At 38.1% G+C, this 22,370-nt stretch overlaps 2 gene segments (V, D, J or C); both read right to left on the bottom strand.

Moving 5' to 3' along the window:
* Positions 1–4,392: 4,392 nt before the first annotated feature.
* LOC126029812 (Ig lambda-2 chain V region-like) lies at positions 4,393–4,882 on the bottom strand. The segment is given in 2 exon segments: positions 4,393–4,733; positions 4,837–4,882. Coding segments are annotated over 2 exon segments (387 nt in total).
* Positions 4,883–21,230: 16,348 nt separating this feature from the next.
* Positions 21,231–21,980, bottom strand: LOC126029811 (immunoglobulin lambda variable 9-49-like). The segment is given in 2 exon segments: positions 21,231–21,556; positions 21,935–21,980. Coding segments are annotated over 2 exon segments (372 nt in total).
* Between the last annotated feature and the right edge of the window lie 390 nt (positions 21,981–22,370).

Raw genomic sequence — 22,370 nt, 5'->3', positions numbered from 1 at the left:
CTGGCAAGCTATTTCCTCTTGATTCCATCTTGGACAGTTATTTTTTCAAGAAAATCATTTCTCTAGGGAACTGTAACTGCAACTCACAGACATAATGTAACTTTTCTTCAGCAAATATAGATATTATTAAAAAAAACTATGATGAACTTGACTGAGGGTCCTTACCTGCTTAGAGTTCTTATATTATTAAGTCTGGAACTCAGGATCCGCCACCCAAATGACCACCAGGGAGACAGGCAGTAATGTAAATGCAAGGGAGTTTATTCCAGCTTGCTAAAGTTTAAAATCTCCTAAGAAACGAGGACTCCAAGAATAGCTCATAGACCAAATTTAAAGGTGTTAAACTAGGGGATCCTTGACTCTGAGTAGTTGATCTTTTAAAATTATTAGTCCTTAATTTAAGGCTAAAGTTTGTTGTAGTTCAAATGTAGCATTAGACAAATGGTTATGACAGGTTGTCAGCTAGGAGGCATCTCCAGATACAGGGTACAGTGTTATCTGGCTGGCTGTGAGCTGCTTTTTAGCCTCTGATATCTGAACAGGAGGCTGTTCCTGGACATATCCCCATAAGATCTGGTTCTAGGAACTGGCTCTCTTTTAGGCCTACTCTTTATAATTTAAAACTGTAGCCTGTTATGGCTGCCCTTAGGCTTACAGCAAAGCTAGGTTTACAGCAGTTGACTTCCTTAAGCAAGCAGAGTACAGAAGCCAATGCAATGTTTTCTCTAAGCAAAGGCACATGATATTCTAATCTCAACATTTAAGTTACAGTTAATTCTGAATCTTGGATCCTAACATTATAAAGCAACTTCTGCACTCAGTTCAGAGCACTTATCTTGACCAGTAGGACTATATCTGTTTTCCTATTCAGCTGTATTGTAGTGAAGCAGAAAGCATAGTAGTAAATGCCTCATCTTCAGTGTGAATGTTTGTGATGGATAGAGCATCCTTGGCTCCATAGAGAGAGTCAAAGATCATTTAAGATGAATGATATATATGGGTGGGGTTAGACCTTAGGGTACACCATTGAGCCTCTATTTGTTGCATGTGCATAGTCACTGGTATTTACAGATCCAGCACTCCAATCCCAGATGAATGTGACTACATCCAGGTTTGTGTGTATGAAGTTTCCTTCAAAAATTACCTTATTCAGGAGAGAAGATCTTATAAGCAATGTAGAAATAGAAATGTCATAGGCCAATCAGGAAGAAATGATGGGCTAGAAAATATTTCACAGTTCTTGGTTTATTTTATTTTATTTTATTTTATTGGTTTCTGGGCCCGACATGGTGATGTTCAGGGGTTACACCTGGCACTGCGCTCAGAAACCGCTCCTGGCTTAGGCTACCATATGGGACACCAGGGATCAAAACACAGTTTGTCCTAGGTCAGCCATATGCAAGGCAAATGCCCTTGCATTTATTTTTATTAAAAAATAAAATTATCCTTTGACCTATGAAGTGAGAATTACTTTAGGAGGAATAAATTGCAGGTCATGGTATAGACTGGCCAAGTATAGCTATTTCTACCTGCCAGAGTCTTTTTTCCTAAATTTATGGCAGAATGTGTGTAAATGGTCTTCTCAGTAAGTGAACTTACTAAAAACGAAAGACTTATTCATAATAGATTAGAAATGATTCCTGAATATAATCTGTATCCACTAAAGAAGGTATCTCTAATTTTTATTTTATGTTTATTTTAAGAATATTTTAGGTACTATATAAGGTATGCAGGGGTTATTACTGGCTCTGTCCTCAGAGGTCACTCAAAGCAGGCTTGGAGACTACATGGGATGCTGGGGATTGAACCTGAGTTGGATGTGATTTTTTTAAAAATGTTATAAACGTAAGGTATATAATGTTGTGGTTTGGTAAGTCTATGTGTATAGTGAAGTGATTATTACAAGAGTAAAATTTTAATCTAGTCAATATTTTCTGAGATGAAATCACACAAAACATACTTTTTATACAATTTTCATTAATCATAGAACATTGGTACACTGTTATTAACTGTAATCATCATAATTAATATTATACGTCAACACTCAGTATTAAATTTTTTATAATATCTTTAAACACCTTGATTACAACATGATTGTGATTAAGTTTTAGTCATCTAAAGACCACCCCCCTTCACCAGTTCATCAATCCTACCACCAATGTCTGAAATCTCCCTCTATCCCACCCCACTCCCATCTGTAATCTAGACAGGCTTTTCAGTTCCCTCATTCATTTACATGGTTATGATAGTTCTCAATGTAGTTATTTCTCTAACTGCACTCACCACTATTGTGATGAGGTTCATAAAGTGAACTGGAAGTTCCAGCTCTCCTCTCTTGCTCTCTGAGGATTGTTGCAAAAATGTCTTTCATTTGTCTTAAAACCCATAGATGAGTGAAACTATTCTGTGTCTATCTATCTCCCTCTGACTATTTCACTCAGCATGATAGATTCCATGTACATCCATTTATGGGAAAATTTCATGACTTCATCTTTCCTGAGGGCTGCATAATATTCCATTGTGTATATTTACCACAGTTTCTTTAGACATTCATCTGCTGAAGGGCATCTTGGTTGTCTCCAGAGTCTGGCTATTGTGAATATAGCAGTAAATATAGGTGTGAGGAAGGAATTTTTGCATTGTATTCTTTTGTTCCTAGGGTATATCCCTCGGAGTTGTATAGCTGGGTCGAATTGGAGATCAATTTCCAGTTTTCAGAAAGAAAGAAAAGAAAAGAATATGAATAGTAGGGCCAGAGAGATAGCACAGTGGTAGGGCCTTTGTTTTGCACACTGCGAACACAGGATGAACAGTGTTTCAAATCCTGGCACCCCATATGGTCCCCCGTGCCTGCCAGAAATGATTTCTGAGCACAGAGCCAGGAGTAACCCCTGAGTGCTGCGGGGTGTGATCCAAAAACAAAAACAAAAAAGAATATGATGGTGTTTGGCCTTTTGGTAACATATGCTCGGAAAGCTGTTAGTCTGGATTTGACATATGTTTGATTGGATAGTCCTTATTTAATCTATAGGTGTATTTTCTTAAATTTCTATCGTAAAATATTAGTTGTGTTTCTATATGGGATATTTATAGTTGCAAAATTTTTCAGCTGATTTTCCCTTGTAAACTTATGTGATATTCCTCTAATTAATTGCTTACTCTATGAAATCTTGTCTCAGCTTTCACCTATAACTTGATAATTACAAAAAAATGTCTGGGGATATCCCAGACATTTTTTTTCCAGCACTCAGGGATTACTCCTGGCTCTGTGCTCAGAAATCACACTTCTCAGGCGAGGGGTCCATATGGGATGCTGGGAATCAAACCAAGATTGGCTATGTGCAAGGAAATGTTCTACCTGCTCTGTTTTGGTTTTTTAATTCTTGTGGTCCCCTTGCTTCAGACCCCTTCTACTACGTTTGGATTATGGCGAGTGGAGCATTACACCTAGTGCCAGAGCAAGGACTTGAGAACAGAGACCACTGCATAGGGATAAAAATGATCAATGAGATACAACATGGTCTTCTGTTCGATCACTATGATTGCCTCCTTACACTGAAAGTGCCTCACCCTTTGCCAGAGCTGCTGTATTAATGAACTTCTTTCTGAGCTGCTTCACACTGCAGTGGTGCATCTAACTGCATTTTTTGCACTGGAATAAACTAGCCATGCCCTGTAGATTCTCCCACACACATGTCCCAAGAGCACTCTACTCTCTTTTATATGTGAGTCTACTGATGATCCACAATAAAGTTGTTCACAACTTTTCCCATGGCTATGGGAGATAGTGAAGGTAACTTCAGAAAGGTTTGAAATGTTGTATATCACCTAAAACGTGTCTAGGTTCCACTCACATGAGACTTCCTAGTGTTGCCAACTGTTGCTCATGGTTATACCTTTTTCTTGTTGCCTGATAACCTTAAATCCACGACTTTGCTATTCATATACCATTACTCAAGACAGATCAAACATGGATGTAAATGTCAGAAAATGAGGATCACTGAGACTTATCTTGTTAAAAATTAGCTGTCTCACTCCAAGGTTCAATAATCTCACACAGCAAGATTGTTTACTTTTGCAAGAGATGCTCCTTTCCTAAAACCTGTGCTTGTCTTTGTAAACAAATATTAGCATAATGCGATTTCTTATATACACAAAAAATCTTTCTTTAAACACATACAAAATTAATGTCATATTAGATTCTGGGGAACATTTTTTTTATTGGAAGTTGTATTAAAGTTCTGGAATACATTCATTGCTTTACTGTTGGCAGAGATAGTTTACTTTATTTTTCTTTCTGTTTTTCATCACCTTATAATGAAAAGACTACAGACTGATTTTATTATAGCACACAGTATCTTCAGGCATAGAGGGTGAGGTTGAGTCTGGGGTTTATGTCACACTTCCCCACCTGCATTTGTCACTGTGGAAATGGTTGCTGAACCACAGAGCACAGTAATACTCAGCCTCATCCTCAGCCTGGGCTCCTGTGATGGTCAGGGCAGCCTTGTTTCCTTGCAGGGAGCCAGAGAATCGGGCAGGGATACCTGAAGGCCTACTATTGGTTGAACTTATTACACCCCGTGGCACCTGGTATGGCTTCTGTTGAACCCAAACAGGATAGTTACCGGTGATAACAGCTCCAGCACTGGAGCCACAGGTGAATGTGATTGTTCCCCCAGGAGTAATGGATAGTGATGTTTCTTGAGTTACCACATTCTGGGAAGTAATCCCTGAAAACAAATGAGAAAGCAAGGTTAGAGGGTGAGACAAGGCCATAAAAGTACAGGATATTCCTTCCCATATGTTCCCATTAACCCAGAAAATCCTCCTGACCTGTGCAGTGAGCCAGAAGCATGAGCAGGACAGCAGACCAGGCCATGGTGCAGACACAGTGCAGATTTCCCAAACTTTGGAGCCCAGTACCAAACTTAAATTCTCCTTATACCTCCTACAGCAATAGATGATGTGATTCATGCAAATGAGCCTCTCAGTTTGTGATCCAGTTAACTGAATTGTTCCACTTTAGATGAGTATGGCATGGAGTGCATTACAGTATTGAACCTGGTTTTCAACAGCCTGTTGCCTTGCTCCCTCTGTTGTCCACTGATGGACATGCACTCTTACAAGTCTGTCTCAGTACTTTGCTCATAAATGGAGTTTTTTGATTTATAAGTAAGTCAAATTAGTGCAACTGCCTTTCTTTTGCTTTACCATCTCCAACCCACAAAAAGTTTCTATGGGATATATATCACTTTAACACCAAAAAAAAATGTGGAGATTTCTCTAAAGAAGAACATGAGAGAATTTGACCCATGGTGAACATAGATTCAAAGAACCTCAACAAATATTAGTGAACCAAATTCAATAATAAATCTTGAGGAAGAAGAATTTAACCAAAGATTCCAAGGATATTTTAACAATTCCCCTGTTCATGGATTGAAAGGTTATATGTGCCAAAATGACTTCCCTAGAATAGCTATATAGGTTTTATTCAGTCCAATAAAAATGCCAATGGCATTGTTTTGAGACACAGACCAAATACTGTTAAAATTTATATGGAGGGGACAGAGAGGTGGTCTAGCAGTAGAGTGTTTGCCTTGCACACAGCTGACCTAGGATGGAGCGTGGTTCGAATCCCTGCAGCCCCATATGGTTCACCAAGTCAGGAGCAATTTCTGAATGCATAGCCAGAAGTAACCCCTGAGCATCACCAGGTGTGGCCCAAAACCCCCCAAAAAACTATATAAAAGAACCAGAGAGATAGGATTAGCATTTGACTTCTTTGCAAGTAATTGGTCTTTTCAACTGAGCCTTTTCCCCCTTTTATTTTATTTAGGTGCAATTATTGGTGGTATCAGTGCTTAGGGTTTATCCATGGCTCTGTGCTGAGATTACTTGTGGCTCACTCAGGGGACCATATGGGTTGTCATAAATCAATCCCTCATCAGCCATGTGCAATGCAAACAACAACCCATTGTACTATGTCTCTGGTAAGCTATTTCCTCTTGATTCTATCTTGGACAGTTATTATTTCAAGGAAATCATTTCTCTAGGGAACTGTAACTGCAACTCACAAACATAATGTAACTTTTCTTCAGCAAATATAGATATTATTAAAAAAACTATGATGAACTTGACTGAGGGTCCTTACCTGCTTAGAGTTCTTATAGTATTAAGTCTGGAACTCAGGATCCACCACCCAAATGACCACCAGGGAGACAGGCAGTAATGTAAATGGAAGGGAGTTTATTCCAGCTTGCTGAAGTTTAAAATCTCCTAAGAAACGAGGACTCCAAGAATAGCTCACAGACCAAATTTAAAGGTGTTAAACTAGGGGAACCTTGACTCTGAGTAGTCGATCTTTTAAAATTATTAGTCCTTAATTTAAGGCTAAAGTTTGTTGTAGTTCAAATGTAGCATCAGACAAATGGTTATGACAGGTTTCACCTAGGAGGCATCTCCAGATACAGGGTACAGTGTTATCTGGCTGGCTGTGAGCTGCTTTTTAGCCTCTGATATCTGAACAGGAGGCTAGTTCCTGGACATATCCCCATAAGATCTGGTTCTAGGAACTGGCTCTCTTTTAGGCCTACTCTTTATAATTTAAAACTGCAGCCTGTTATAGCTGCCTTTAGACTTACAGCAAAGCCAGTTTTATAACAGTTGACTTCCTTAAGCAAGCAGAGTACAGAAGCCAATGCAATGTTATCTCTAAGCAAAGGCACATGATATTCTAATCTCAACATTTAAGTTACAGTTAATTCTGAATCTTGGATCCTAACATTATAAAGCAACTTCTGCACTCAGTTCAGAGCACTTATCTTGACCAGTAGGACTATATCTGTTTTCCTATTCAGCTGTATTGTAGTGAAGCAGAAAGCATAGTACTAAATGGTTCATCTACAGTGTGAATCTTTGTGATGGACAGAGAAGCTTTGGCGCCATAGAGAAAGTCAAAGATCATTTAAGGATGAATGATATATATGGGTGCGGTCAAATCTTAGGGTACACCATTGAGTCTCTATTTGACACATAGTCACTGGTATTGACAGATCCAGCACTCCAATCCCAGATGAATGTGACTATGTCCAGGTTTGTGTGTATGAAGTGTCCTTCAAAAAAAAAAAATCACCTTATTCTGGAGAGAAGATCTTATAAGCAATGTAGAGATAGAAATGTCATAGGCTAATCAGGAAGGAATGATGGGCTAGAAAATATTTCACAGTTCTTGGTTTATTTTATTTTATTTTATTTTATTGGTTTTTGGGCCACACCCAGTGATGTTCAGGAGTTACTCCTGGCTCTGTGCTCAGAAATCACTCCTGGCTAGGGGGACCATATGGGATGCCGTTCTAGGTCAGCTGCGTGCTTGGTAAATGTCCTACTGCTGTGCCACCGCTTCAACCCCAGTTCTTGTATTATTGAAAAGGAAATTATCCTTTGACCTATGAAGTGAGAATTACTTTAGGAGAAATAAATTGCAGGTCATGGTATAGACTGGCCAAGTATAGTTATTTCTACCTGCCAGAATCTTTTTTCCTAAATTTATGGCAGAATGTATGTAAATAGCCTTCTCAGGAAGTGAACTTAATAAAAAGGAAAAACTTATTCATAATAGATAAGAAATTATTCCAGAATATAATCTGTATCCACCAAAAGAGGTATTTCTAATTTTTATTTTATGTTTATTTTATTAAAAATTTTAGGTACTATATAAGGTGTTCAGGGCTTATTATTGGCTCAGCCCTCAGAGGTCACTAAAGGCAGGGCTTGGAGACTACATGAGATGCTAGGGATTGAACCTGAGTTGGATGTGATTTTTTTAAATGTTATAAACATAAGATATATAATGTTGTGATTTGGTAAAGTCTATGTGTATAGTGAAGTGATTATTACAAAAGTAAACTTCTAATTAATATTTTCTGAGATGAAACCACAAAAAAGCATCCTTTCTTAGAAAATTTTCATTAATTATAGACCATTAATACACTATTATTAATTCTAATCATCATAATAAATATTGTAAGTCTAGACTCAGTATTAAATTTTTAATTGAATCATAGTGAACTACAGAGTAACAAAGTTATTTATGATTAAGTTTCAGGTATTCTATCCAAGTTCCAACATAAAAATATTAGCCTGTTTTCTACTTCAGTCCAACTGTGAGCAAATAGTATGAGGAGAAAGGTAAACCAGGCCATGGTATAGATATAGCCATGCTTATCCATCTTTTATCCAAATTTCAATCAAATGATTAATATAGTGAAGAAAGAATTCTAAAAAGTTACTAAATGGTTAGAGAAGCAGAGGCTTCACAGAGAGGGGTTGGGAGAGACTGTGGAAAATGTTACGGTAAGTGTAAGTTGGATCAAAGGCATAGAGAAAGTTTGAAAACTAGTTGTTTACCCTCTTAGTTGTATTGCCAGTTTATAGATCCAGTGTAGAAGTCCTCATTCAAATATATTTTTAAAAAAAGTTTGGGACTGGAGAGATAGCATGGAAGTAAGGCATTTGCCTTGCATCAGAAAAACGGTTTCAAATCCCAGCATCCCATATGGTCCTCTGAGCCTGCCAGGAGTGATTCCTGAGCTTAGAGTCAGGGGTAATCCCTGAGCACTGCCGGGTGTGACCACCTCCCCCCAAAAAGTTTAAAAACACTGGCTTAGAATACCTAAAGTAAATCTAGCTTCTGAAAAAGAATTTAAAAATATGATAGCACCACATCACTGTATTTTTACTCTGATTTTCTTTGAGACTGCAGCTGAGCTGATGTCCTACATGTGAATTTCCTAGATTACTATCACTCCTAAACTAACCCTGTAAAAGATTTGAGAGTGGAACTTACATTAGGACAAGGCCAAAGATAAGAGATTACTAATGACCTGAAGTGACTGGGAAAGCAAGGTCCATGAAACTGCCAATGGAGTAGGAGGTTGCAGTGTTTTGTCCAGGTCAGCTAAAAATTTATGCTGTAGTAGATTATGTTTGTACAGGTAGCTTGGGGTTAAGGTCTTTTCTAGATGATTTTAATTGGAAAGTCACATTTGAAAGATGGATGTTTCCAGAGAATGGAGGAGTCACCAGTCACCTGCTTGATAGAAGATGGGGTTAAGAAACTTCCCCTCAGGGGGGCATTGGTGGTGCGAATGTTGCTCTGGTGAAGGGAGGTGTTCTGCTTATGATTGAAATCCAACAACAATCATGCTTGAAATTATGGTGTTTAAATAAAGATTTTATTAAAAAATAAAAATAAATAAAATATTGCAAATTACTATGAAAAAAAAAAGAAACTTTCCCCCTATCAGGGTTGTTGACCTTCTCTAACCTTTCTCTTTCTCTCCCGCCTAAAAGGCTAGACAATAAAAATGAAGAGATGGAGCTGGAAGTATTAAAGTATTACTTTATGAGTATTGCCTGGCACCTTTCACCATCCCTCTCCCAAAAATGAATCTATGAGGGTTGGAGACAGACCATGGATTTGTTCAACCCACGTTTGATTCCATGTATTCCATAAGGTCCCCTGACTTTGCAAGGAATGAACCCTGAGCTTAGAGGTAGGAGTAAGCCCTAAGTCTATGAGGAGGTTTGATTGTAATTCTCCAGGGGTACACATTACTGTATGATATCCATTACCTATACAGATATCATAGACATTCACCTCAATCTGAATGATGTGAGCAGCTTTGTTTTCATATATAGATTTAAATGAGTAATACTGGATCCCAGAGACCAATTGTTTAGTGTGATATATTAGTGCCTGGGAATACAGCCTAGTGTCTACTAACAACATCTTGAATTGTGACCTGGAGAAACTAACTGCTAAAAGTATAATTTTCTGTGGACATGGATACATGACTTTGGGGTTACTACATTCTGGGAATCTGCATCTAAAACAGAAATACAGTAGATTTTAAGGGGGAATAAACTTATCCTGAGATTCTCAAATATACAGAATTTATTCCCTTGACTTGAACCATATGTAGGGAACATGAGTAAAAACAGTTACATGATGAGGATAGTGATCAAAACAGCCTTATCAATGTTCTGCTTTGTGTTGAATATCCTGGAACCTCTTCGTGCCTCATAGTCTCATTAGAAGAAGGAGTCCCTTTCCCCTTATTTCCTTGTATCACCTTGTTTTCTCCTAGATCTTGAAAAAGGCAGATGATGGGACATAATATAGAAAGTGACTCTAGAGTGATAGATACAGAGTGATGAGACTTTACATGTGTCACTATTTCTACAGCTATGTGGTGACCTTATTCATTTATTTTTCCCTAGAAAATCTTTAAACTGAATGATTTTTGTAAGGTTTCTTCTTATCCATTCATTCATATTTCCATCCCTCTGAATTATCTGACCACTTCTGAGTTATACTGTCAGATATGACAGCTCCATTTACTTGAAGAAAATATTACTATATGAAGTTACTCCAGTGTACCTGCAGATTTTTGAGAAGACACAAAACACCATCACCATACAAAATGATGATCATCCCAAAAAGTGACATTAAAATAAGAAAAACATTTTCTATTAATAAAATATATCTAAGCCAGATATAGGCAGCAATACAGTATCTTGACTACTTGGGAGTGAGCCACTATTTTAATTACCTTTTTATTAATAATCTTTGTAGATCAGGAGGAATGGAGGATAGAGGGAACATTAAATGTTATTAAATTAGGAAAAGTCTGATGTTTTGTCCAGGTCAGCTAAAAATTTATGCTGTAGTAGATTATGTTTGTACAGGTAGCTTGGGGTCAAGGTCCTTTCTAGATTATTTTAGTTGGAAAGTCACAGGAGTGATTTCTGAGTGTAGAGTCAGAAATTGTCAAAGCTGGTGAAGTAAAGACTTATGTTCATTTTAATCATACTATGAAAAAATCATGGTTTGCTATGTATTTCCCAACTCTACATTTTAAGATGTGTCGAAGGCATGCAGCACGCATGTCTTCATTATCAAGGAAGCATGCACCAGATGTGGCTTTTGGCTTTCCTGGTGCAGTGCCTAATTTTTCTCCCAAGAATTATTTCAGCCAGAAGGCTCATTAGAGAAGTCAATTATTGACCCTTGCGTGGATTACTGGCTATAATTCTAACACATCTGTGACATTTCATTTTCTCTTTTCCTTTTATTTGAAATGTTGTCTCTTTTTCTACTACAGAAATTTGGCCTTAGCCTTCCTGCAGCAATAAAGAAATTTCAGTACCAAAAGCAAGCTGCTAGAAGTTCCCTGCTGGCTTAGTATATTTGCAACTCAAGTCCAGCCAGCTACCTCTCTTTCTGTCAGCCTTTTTACTTCTGAAGGCCAAGTCAAAACATAGCATCTTCAAGACAATGGTCTTCTCTCCCTGCCTTTGAGCACAACAGCAAATGATTTCTGCCACAGGGACTTTTCCTGTTACTTTGAATACCTGCTTACAAACAGGTTTGGTCAATGTAGAATTAGGCTATTTTACTAGGTATAATTATGTACCCCTTTCTTTAGTTTTATCTCTTTCTATTACCAGATCATAGGAAGTGGGTCTTAGCCCCTGGCAAGAATACTATTTCCCTCAGGTTAAGAATATTTGTTATCAGGAGAAAACCAGGATTTCCTGCTATTCCTTAATTTACATTAGTAATGACACCCAGGGCCAGGAACTTCTTTGATATGTAAGAAATTAGCCTTCCTTTTATCCTCTAACTCCTAACTGAAACCTATTCTATGGTTAAAAACCATCTAAAGCTATGTGTATTTGTTCTAAAATCAAATAATGTACATTGCATTCCTTTCATGTTATGACTGCCTCTTTTTCCCTTTATATATTCCCTTGCCTGAAGATTAAATTTGTCGGACTTCTGCCAAAAATGTGTTGACCCCACACATACTGCGTGTGGTATCATTATTTTATATTTCATATTTGTCTGCTTTATGTACCCACTCTCTTCCAGTGAGGATTTTCTGACCCCACTAAAGTTTTGCTTAGGGACGCAAGCCATCTGCAGCAAAGATGAATGAAACACTCATTGATTCTTTTATATCGTATTATCATCATCAAATTTCTTACCTTATACATAAATAATTCCCAGGAAATATTTATGACTTTAATACAAATCATATCTGGTGCTGGAGCAATAGCACAGTGGTAGGGCATTGCCTTGCATGCAGCCAATCCAGGGTGGATCTTGGTTCAATCCCTGGCATCTCATATTGTCCCCTGAGCTAGGAGCAATTTCAGAGCACATAGCAAGAAGTAGCCCCTGAGTGTCACAGGGTGTGTCTCAAAAAGCAAAAAAAAAAAAAATCATATCTGAAACAGAGTATATGCTTCAGTACTGTCATGTGCATTGTTTGACTTTCATGATTAAAACATATCAAGATGTGTTCTTCTCATGCCCCTGGGTGCAGTCTTTTTATTTCATTGGGTTTCCTCAGAAGAGATTTTTCCATGGTGTCCTCTGGGATCATCATTTCAAATTTATTGATGTTGTACCCTGTCACTTTACTGTATGGGTGTCTTGTGCTTGTAATTTTTGTTTCAGTTGAAATTCAAAAAAATACCTCTAAATTTATTTTTTAAGGAATTATTCTCATGTCAAATTTAAACAAAGATAATATATGAGAATAATGAAATAACACTTCCTAAAAGTGTTGATGCACAATTATTTAAAAATGCTTGGATATTGGGGCTAGTGATAGCACAGTGGTAAGGCCTTTGCCTTGCATTCAACCAATATAGGACGAACCCCAGTTTGAATTGGGCATCCCATATGGTCCCTGGAGCCTGCTAGGAGTGACTTCTGAGTGCAGAGCCAGGAGTAGCCCATGAGCTCTGCCAGGTGTGACCCAAAATTCAAAAAAAAAGTTTGGATATAAAATTCAACAGTACATTGTAATAATTATGAATAATTAACATAAAATTAATTTCTGATATGTAAGAGTGATTTTCAATAGAGAAATAAATCAATTCAATATGCCACAAAACATAATTAAACAATAATCATGTTAATATATAAATGCTGAACACTTTTAGACAAGAGTCAACAACCTTTCATAGCACATATATTCAGTGAATTTGAAATATAAGTAAAATGCTTTGTTTAATACGGAATTCTTTTAAAGAGCCCTGAATTAACATACGCAAAACATAGTCCTTGCATTTATTCATTTTTACCACCTTTATTTAATATAGTATCAGATATCTCAATATTAGCAAATTGACAAGAAGAAAAGACATAAGTAAAGACTTAGGAAGGACTATTTGTTAATAAATGCATAGTTTATATATAGAATATTCAAAATGTACTATGTGCACATATATATTCTTTTGCCACCCCATTCGAAGTAATAAATTTATTAAAAATAAAAAGAACCATCACCAAAAAATAAAAGATCAATTGTATTTATAGACAAAGCCCTGAAAAGGAAATTATAAATATCTTAGTGATATAAGTAGTGAAACAGGCAGGCCGGTAGTTAAGGGAGTTCCTTTCTTTACCCATTAGGCAGGAACCACAGAGACATGGAGATACTGGAGATATATAAAGAGAGAAGTTTATTAGAGAGCTCAGCAAAGAGGACCCAGGGCAGAGAGGGCCTTGAGTAGTCTTTTAACACACCCTTTATACTTTTCTTGCAGTACAGGCAGCGGGGAGGTAAAGCCACATTCCTACCTCATTGACTAATGGTGGGGTTACTAGAAAACAAAGTTAGAGAACCACTTATCCAATTTATGAGGTTGCTTTCCCTATTGTTATACTAATGAAGGCTATGAGTCTTATGGGAGAACCCTTTTCTCATGGGTATTTTTCTTTTCTTTGACTCTTATTTACAATCTTCTAGGGGACTGTCTTCTTGAGTTAGTTCTTGGTTGGCATATCCTGCTCCCCCTCTCAAATATTTCACTGGGCTGAGTTATGCTGTTCGTGAATATTCACAAAATAAGCAACACATGGCAGTTAGGATATCTTGACAGCTTGTGACATATATCATGTTCAGCTTAGGTTCTGACAACTTTACTTTTAATCTCAAGCCAGGAGTTGTCTTTAATCAAGGCTAACTCCTCTAAAGGGAGGGGGCTGTACTGTTAATTCTTGAGGACCTCACAACTTCTCTCCCGCAGATGGCAAAGAAATCATGAGATGCAGTAAAACCAAGAGACAGGGCTTAGACTTAGAGGAATTACTTCATCATTGTTAAGTCTCACCTGGCACCACTGTAGTTGCAGAAAACACTGGTCCCCTATGGAGAGAAACTCAGGCAGAAACAAAGGAAAAGTACATCAAAGAAGACATTCAGCTACCTTCCCCCATACTCTCTCTCCTGAAAATCTGTCCTGCAACAGGATTCTTACCTAGGTAGAGAGCCCCACGTAGGGCATGTTTGGAAAACCCTAGAAAGGTCAACTTGGAAAGAAAAAGGTGCACACATTTGTTGCCTGGGCACCTGAAGCATGATCACATGTTGCCCGCATCTTCCTATTGAGAAGCAGACTTTAATACTTTCTAGAAAAACTTCAGGCATAGGCTGCATCAATAGCACAATGGTAGGGCATTTGACTCGGGCTAGATTCCCGGCATCCCACATAGCCCCTGAGCCTGCAGGGGCAATATTTGAGAGCCAGAATGACCCCTAAGCACAGCTAGGTGTGGCCCCAAACCTCAAACAAACAAACTTTAGGAAAGACTAGGACCAACTTTGCTTTTTTTTTGCAAGGTCCAAAGTATTTGATCTCCTCAGTCACTCCTGGAGTAGTAAAGGTGGGTAGAGAGAAGGCTGTAGGTTCTCTTCTCTGAGGAATTGCTGTTTTTCTCCTTCACACTTCACATATGTCACCCTGGGGCCCTTCATTAGCATCCGTTGTGTCAAATAATTAGGAATAAAATCAACAGATAAGTGAAGACTTGGATACTGAAAACAAACAAACAAACTAAAAAACTGCTTTCATTTATTCAAGATTGATTTGAGTAAATTAAAAAAATACCAAAAAATTTTGGCTGTGGTTTGAAAGGTAATTCAGGCCTGGCATGTACAAGTCGCATAAGTTTGATCTCTGGAAATGCATGTCCTCAATATATAAAGAATAAATCATAAAATATATAAAAATGATGTCAGGCACAAATTTAAAATGCATGTCCTCAATATATAAAGAATTAATCATAAAATATATAAAAATGATGTCAGGCACAAATTTAAAATGGACAAGTGATTTTAATAGACATGTCTCAAAGATTCTCTGTAATACAATGAGTACAGAATATAAAAGATGTTTAAATTATTTTTCATCAAAGAAGCAAACAAAAGAACAGTGAGGCTACTATACAAAATTCAAAAAAAAAGTTGTTTTTTTAAAGCCCACTCAATTGTTTGTGAAGAGGTGGAGAAAAAAAAAAGAAACTGCAGTTGAATCTTCCATCTTGCAAACAACAAGAACAACCCTATTTTACATTAATAAACAATACTGCTTCACCTCATCCTCAGACTGGGCACCTGGGAATTTAAGAACAATTTCTTTACCCAAGGAGGGAGCCTAAGGACCAGTAAAGATTCAAGAATGTTGATTGATTATGTCATAAATCAGTGCCCTGGGATGTTGCTAACATTCTTCTTAAATTAGTGTTTGCTTTTAATCATTTCTGACTGCTCCAGTGAAGGCCCCTCAAATAAGAGTGACTGTTCTCCTAGTGTCTTGGTCAGTGAGGACTCAATCTAAGAACTGGACCTTGAAACAAAAGACCAAAAACCAGTAAGCAATTAGGAATGAAGACAGGCACAGTACATAAAACTTTTAATTATGAACAATTACATGGACCTGGGATATGAGTAAGAAAGGCAAGCGGAAGGGGGGCGATGGTGTGTGGTGCAAGCAGTAGGGCATTTGCCTTGCACGGAGCTAACCTAGGACGGACCTCGGTTCTATCCCCCGTTCGGTCATCCCATATGTCCCCCAAGCATAGCCTTGAGTAAGCCCTGAGCATTTTTTGGTGTGGACCAAAAACCAAAAACAAACAACAAACAAAAACAAAAAGAAACAAAAAAAAGAAAAAACAGAAAGAAAGAAAGAAAAAGCAAGGCAAGAGGAGTAGGAAGCTAGTTTAGCCCAAGGTGAAAATTCCCTGACCCAAATCTGGTGCTGGAATCTCTAATGTGTATTTTATCTTTTCTTAAGCAACCTGAGATACTAGGGCTTTTTTACATTGTTTTTGAGGGCTTGTGTAGCATATGAAAAAGTTTCCATAAGATGATTCTTGGAATTGTATATAAAAGTGTCTCCTTAGGATTGTTCTGTGACTTTTGCCCCACCTAACCCTTCCAGGTGGGGCGCTGTGGAGTTGGGAATAAATAGCTGGAGGGACAGGAGTTAGGGGTCCTTCTGTGAAAAGCTGCTGGCTGCAGGAGGATTCTTTGGCTCTCCTTGCCCGATCTTTTAAACCCTATCGTTCTGGTCTGTGTGGATTATTATTTGCTGCGGATAAATATTTCCAAGGTCTTCCCCCGAAAGGGGACAAGGGGATGGGAAGTAATTTCTCATTCTGGGGACTGTTCTTGGATTCACAAATACCCAGCCAAGATAACAGCGAAGATATCTTGCAGGCTTGTACTGTATATTCCTTTGAGTGGAATTGCTGGGTTATATGGGAGCTCAAATTCTAGTTTTTTGAGGCTATTCCTATTGTTTTCGAAATAGGCTAGACTACCAGCAATGAATAAGAATCCCTTTCTTCCTGTATTCACACCAGCACTGGATGTTCTTGTTCTTTGTGATGTGTGCCAGTCTCTCTAGTATGAGATGATACCTCATTGTTGTTTTGATTCGCAACTCTGTGGCATCTGGCAACTGGTCTCTGGAAGAGGCCGCTGCAAGAATGGGTAAGGTCTCTTCCAGGCCGTGGCCTTGCGGCAGGACTCGGGAAAGAGAGGGAAGACTGTGTGAGCCACAGACCGCTCACAGGGAAGCATTGTCAGAGCAATGGACTTCATTTATTGAAGGTAGGAACAAGGCTTTTAAGGGTAAACTTTAAGCAGGAAACAGAATGTGGGTAATACAGTTTATATATTACAGCAACAAGATGCTATGCAGAGACAACAGTCGCAAGGTACATGGCATCATTGATTTGGATGGTATGCAAAGATAGCGGTTACAATTACCATGGCATCATTAAATCAGGAAGCATGTAAAGATAGCGGTTGCAATGCTTGTGGCACTATTAGCCTAGACAGGTTGTTTGTCCTGGATGCCTTTCTCCTGCATTCATAACAGCAGGGACACAAGTCTCTAAACAGAGACTTTCTTTTATATTCAAGGCCAGTTTGCAAAAATCTTTTTTCCCGGCCTCTCTCCCCACACATCTCCCTGATGATTAATGATATAGAGCATTTTTATGTGTCTCTGGCCATTTGTAATTTTTCTTTAAGAAAGATTATGCTCATTTCTTTTCCCAATTTTTATAATTGAGTTGCATTTTTTTCTTGTAAAGCAAAGCTTAATTTAATGTAGTCTCATTTGTTTACCTTTACTCCCACTTGCTGATCAGAAGATCAGCAATTAAATGAGATCCCATTAGCTTTGCAGCAAAAAATTTAAAGCAGGAAACATAATAACTTGATGAACGATTATGAACATGCTTAAAATAAATAAAAAGGGATGAAATATAAAATATACATGTAAATTATAATAATAAACAAGAGATATGTGCACACATACATATGTCAAGTACAATGGAGAAAACAAAATATTCATTACCTAAACTCAGAGAGAGGTACATAAACTTAACTTCATGCTGAAATATATATATATATATACATTTCATATATATATATATTTCACACAACTGGAGAAAAATAATACCAACAATGATTAGCAAACGCAAAGAAAAAATAATGGGCATCTTTAACATGGAAAATAAAGTGAACCATCAAAATAATTCCCCCAAATAAGTACTTACTTAATAGAAACGTGCCTTTTGCTATGAATAAATGCCACCACTGTTAATAATATCTTGAGAATGTCTCAAGGAGGCTGTGAATAATCTTTAGGAATCTCCTTGCTAAGGGATGTCTCTTCTCTTGAAGAGGCACCAAATGAGCTCAGATGAGTTCACTTCTTAGGCAATGAAGAAGACATGCTTGCATTTCCTCAGCATATCTCATCATGTTATAGACTTTTCCTTAAAAATCAGTCTGATGCATACTATTATATCTCATTAAACTGTTTTTAAAGTAGGAAGAAATTCCTCGCTGAGAAACAAAAATATTACAATAGAGATGATGATGAAAGGTCCGGAAGTCCTAATTTTAGCTGCCCGGCGCAAAGAAATGAAGAGGCGTATGAGTTCCAGCAGATGCTTTAAAAAGTGCTTTTAATACTGACCATTATGAATGGTCAGGGTCTATGAATTCCCACCAGAATCAAAGACCTCGTGGGTCCCTCGTTACCCCCTTATATAGGATGGGAAGTGGGAGGGGAAGAAGAGTCCTTGAGGGCTGGACTTCCGCTACGATAACACCAATGATTCGTGAGGTAGGGGTAGAGGTGGGGCCGAGGCAGTGACGACTTCCTTAAGGGGCAGGGCACCCACCAAGGTTGGTGGGGGGGGGGCTGATTTCCCTTTTCAATGATATGGTGGAAAGCTGATGATGAAAGAAGTGAAAAACATATTTTCCCCTAAGATTGTTCCTTTTTTCCCCCTTTACACATTCCTTATGGGAGTCTGTCTCTTTCTCATGCAATGCAATGTTTCCCCCCTCACCCTCCCCTCAATTTATCCTAACAGACCAATGAGTTATGTTAACTACCTGCTTGTCTCTTATCTACTGAGCTACAGGTGCTGATCCATTTGCTGGCTCCCCATGGTTTTACAGACCCCCGCATTAATCGTCTTGAAGACATCTTGGAGACTTGAAGTCTGGGTCCCTGCTCACACCTACCCTAAAAATCTCCGGATTCTCCTACATCAAAGCCCATTCCTGTTTCCGCTGTAAAAATAACACAGCCCACCTGAAAACTGTATAAAACCCCCCTGATTTCAGACCTCGGGGTTCGCAACCTCTGCTCTGCTCCGAGCACGTTTCGAACCTCTGATCGATCAGATTAAATGGAACTTGCTTGCAATTGCTGAGCACGTGCCTTTTTCACTATTCTGCGCTGGGCAATTGGGGGGACGGGTCGCTCGGACTTTTCAATGGTTCTGGCTGTACCCAAATATAGGGGTGACTTTCAGATGTATCTTTCTGGATGCTGTGATATAATTGAACCTAGGATCTCCATATAATGTATATGTGCTTTTGCTACTCAACTACCCTACACCATGGCCTTAAACTTCTAATCAATACCATGCACAAATATAAAATCAAAAATGGATTAAGGACTTTGAGTCAGACATGAAACTATGAAGTATATAGAAGAAAACTTAGGCAAAACACTCCATGTCATTGAAGCTAAAGGCATATTCAAGGAGGCAACACCACTGTCCAAACAAGTGGAAGCAGAGATAAACAAATGGGATTCCATTAACTTGAGAAGTTTCTGCACATCAAAGGATAGTGATTAGAATACACAGGCCACATATGGAAATGGAAAAACTATTCACCCAGTACTCATCAGATAAGAGGCTAATATTTAAGATATACAGGCACTGACAGAACTTATCAAGAAAAATACCTAACCGCATCAAAAAATGGGGAAAAGTAATGAACAGTCATTTCCTTAAAGAAGAAATACAGGTGGCCAAAAGGTGTATGAAAAAAAAATGCATCACATAGCTACTCTTTAGGGAGATGTAAATCAAAACAACAATGAGGTACCATCTCACACCACAGATACTGGCACACATCACAAAGAACAAGAACAACTGATGCAGGTGTGAATGTGGGGAGAGAGGAAATCTTATTCATTGCTTGTGAGGATGCCATCTAATTTAATCTTTCTTAAAAAAATATGGATATTCCTCAAAAACTTGAAAATTGAACTCACATATGATCAAGCAATACCATTACTAATGATATACCCTAGGAACATACACACAAACACAAAACAATATACTCTCTGCACTCCTATGTTCATTACAGCACTATTTACAATAACCAGAATTTGTAAACAAACCAGGTGCCTGACAAAAAAAATGAGTATTTAATGAAAAGGTTGTATATCTACACAAAGGAATATTATGCAATTATTAGGAAAATTGAAGTCATGAATTTGCCTATACATGAATGGACATGTAGACTATTATGCAAAGTGAAATCAGTCAGAGGGAGAGAGATAGATCCAGAATAGTCCCACTCATCTGTGGGATTTAAAAAAAATAAAAAACAGTATAGTAATACTATCCAGATACAATAGCAATAAAGTTTGGAAGAATTTGCCTCTGGTATAAATAATACCACAAAAGGTGGTAACTACAGTTAGAGAAATAACTACTTTAATAACTACCACGACAACGATAGTGAGAGAGAAATAGAATGCCCAAATATAGGCAAGGGTGAGGAGAAGGGAATTGTGGGTTATTGATGGTGGGAAAGTTACACTGGTGAAGAGGGCATGTACATTTTGATAAAAATTCAATTATGAACATGCTTCTAACAATGGTGCTTAAATAAAGACATTGTTCAAAAGTATTCCAAGGAAAATAATTTCTGGTCTCCCAATGCTGAAGGCTAGCTGCTCTCTGGTGATCCTACAGCCTGATAAGCCTTGGAAACCTGGTTTTAAAAATTAATAAACAAATATTATATAACATATAACAAAAGGAAAAATACAATAACACAAAATGGTTACAATTGGCTTCTAGTTTCAGAACTAGTTTTAGAACCACTTGCATTAAATTATATTTTTAAATTCTTTAAAAAAATGTAGGTGTTGTAATAAAAGCAAATTGCAAAAAGTGTTCAGAAATAGTAACTACATACAGCAAATGAGGGAACCATTTTGAAATCTGTACAATAAGACAATGGCTCATAACTAATTTTTCAAGACACTGTATCATATGAAGATTATAGGAAAATTGCCTTATAAAAATAAATATGACACCCTCAAACTACTACAACATTAATTTTAGCATCATGTTAAAATAATTACAATCCATAACAGGTGGAATTTATTTCTTTAATGGAGTCACGGTTCAAAATGTAAAATTCAATGCAGTGATCATATTAACAATGATTTTTTGACAGTGGTGAGCTAAGGGCATGTGACATACAGGGATGGTTTTTGCTTCACTTCCCCTCTGCCTGTGTCACTGTGGGTTACACATAGCTACTCTCACTGCTCTCGGCAGTCCCACAGTAGTAGTCAGCCTCATCCTCTTCCTGGATGTTCTCAATTGTCAGGAAACGATCCAGGCCCAAAGCTGAGCCTGTAAAGCGATCAGGGATCCCATCTCCCAAGGAGACTACCATGCCACTGGAGCCCACAGACATTATATACCTGATGCCTTTTCCTGGGCTCTGCTGGAACCAGTCCACAAAGTTACTACTGTAACCACTGTTCAAGGTACACTTGATCTCTACTAAGGTTTCCAGGGTGGCAGATGCAGAAGGTGACTGAGTCAGGACAGGCTGAGAGAGGGACCCTGAAAACACAGACACCTATTGAGTACTTTTAGAATGCAGAAAAGAAGAAGAAGAAGAAGAAGAAGAAGAAGAAGAAGAAGAAGAAGAAGAAGAAGAAGAAGAAGAAGAAGAAGAAGAAGAAGAAGAAGAAGAAGAAGAAGAAGAAGAAGAAAGAAGAAGAAGAAGAAAAAGAAAAAGAAGAAGAAGAAGAAGGAAGAAGAAGAAGAAGGAAGAAGAAGAAGAAGAAGAAGAAGAAGAAGAAGAAGAAGAAGAAGAAGAAGAAGAAGAAGAAGAAGAAGAAGAAGAAGAAGAAGAAGAAGAAGAAGAAGAAGAACCCCAATTACCGCTGAGTTGAACAGGGAGTTTTGTGTAGTTTGTGATGAAAATAAACACCTCACCTGTGCAGTAAAGAAGGCTGAGAAGAAAGAGTGGAGTCCAGGCCATGGTGCAGACCTGCAGAGCTCTGCTGAGACAGATCTGCCTGAGGTCTGTTATACCTTCAGTCTCAGGGGAAAGGCCCCTCCATGTAAATGTGCACCTCATCTCTGACCAACTAACGTCTGGCTTGATCTCTTTGTGCCCTCCCAGTGTTCTGACCTTACAACTTGTAGCACTGCCTCTGAGAGGATCTGGCAAGAAAATACTCATGGGACTAAATAGCAACCAGCTGCTGGGTTCACTGATCACTAGAGACCAGATGGCAGGAGTTTGATTCACTGACCAATAGCCTCCTACTCACCCCTAGGCAAAGATGCACAGAGCACCCTGCTGTACAGAGCGAGAATATCTGTGACCAGAGAATCAGTAACCTGATTCTGTAAAAATCTGTAAGAT

Source organism: Suncus etruscus, chromosome 15, assembly GCF_024139225.1.
Source record: "Suncus etruscus isolate mSunEtr1 chromosome 15, mSunEtr1.pri.cur, whole genome shotgun sequence".
Taxonomy (NCBI): Eukaryota; Metazoa; Chordata; class Mammalia; order Eulipotyphla; family Soricidae; genus Suncus; species Suncus etruscus.
Note: the sequence above shows the minus strand (reverse complement) of the source record. Positions and strands in the feature narration are given on the sequence as shown.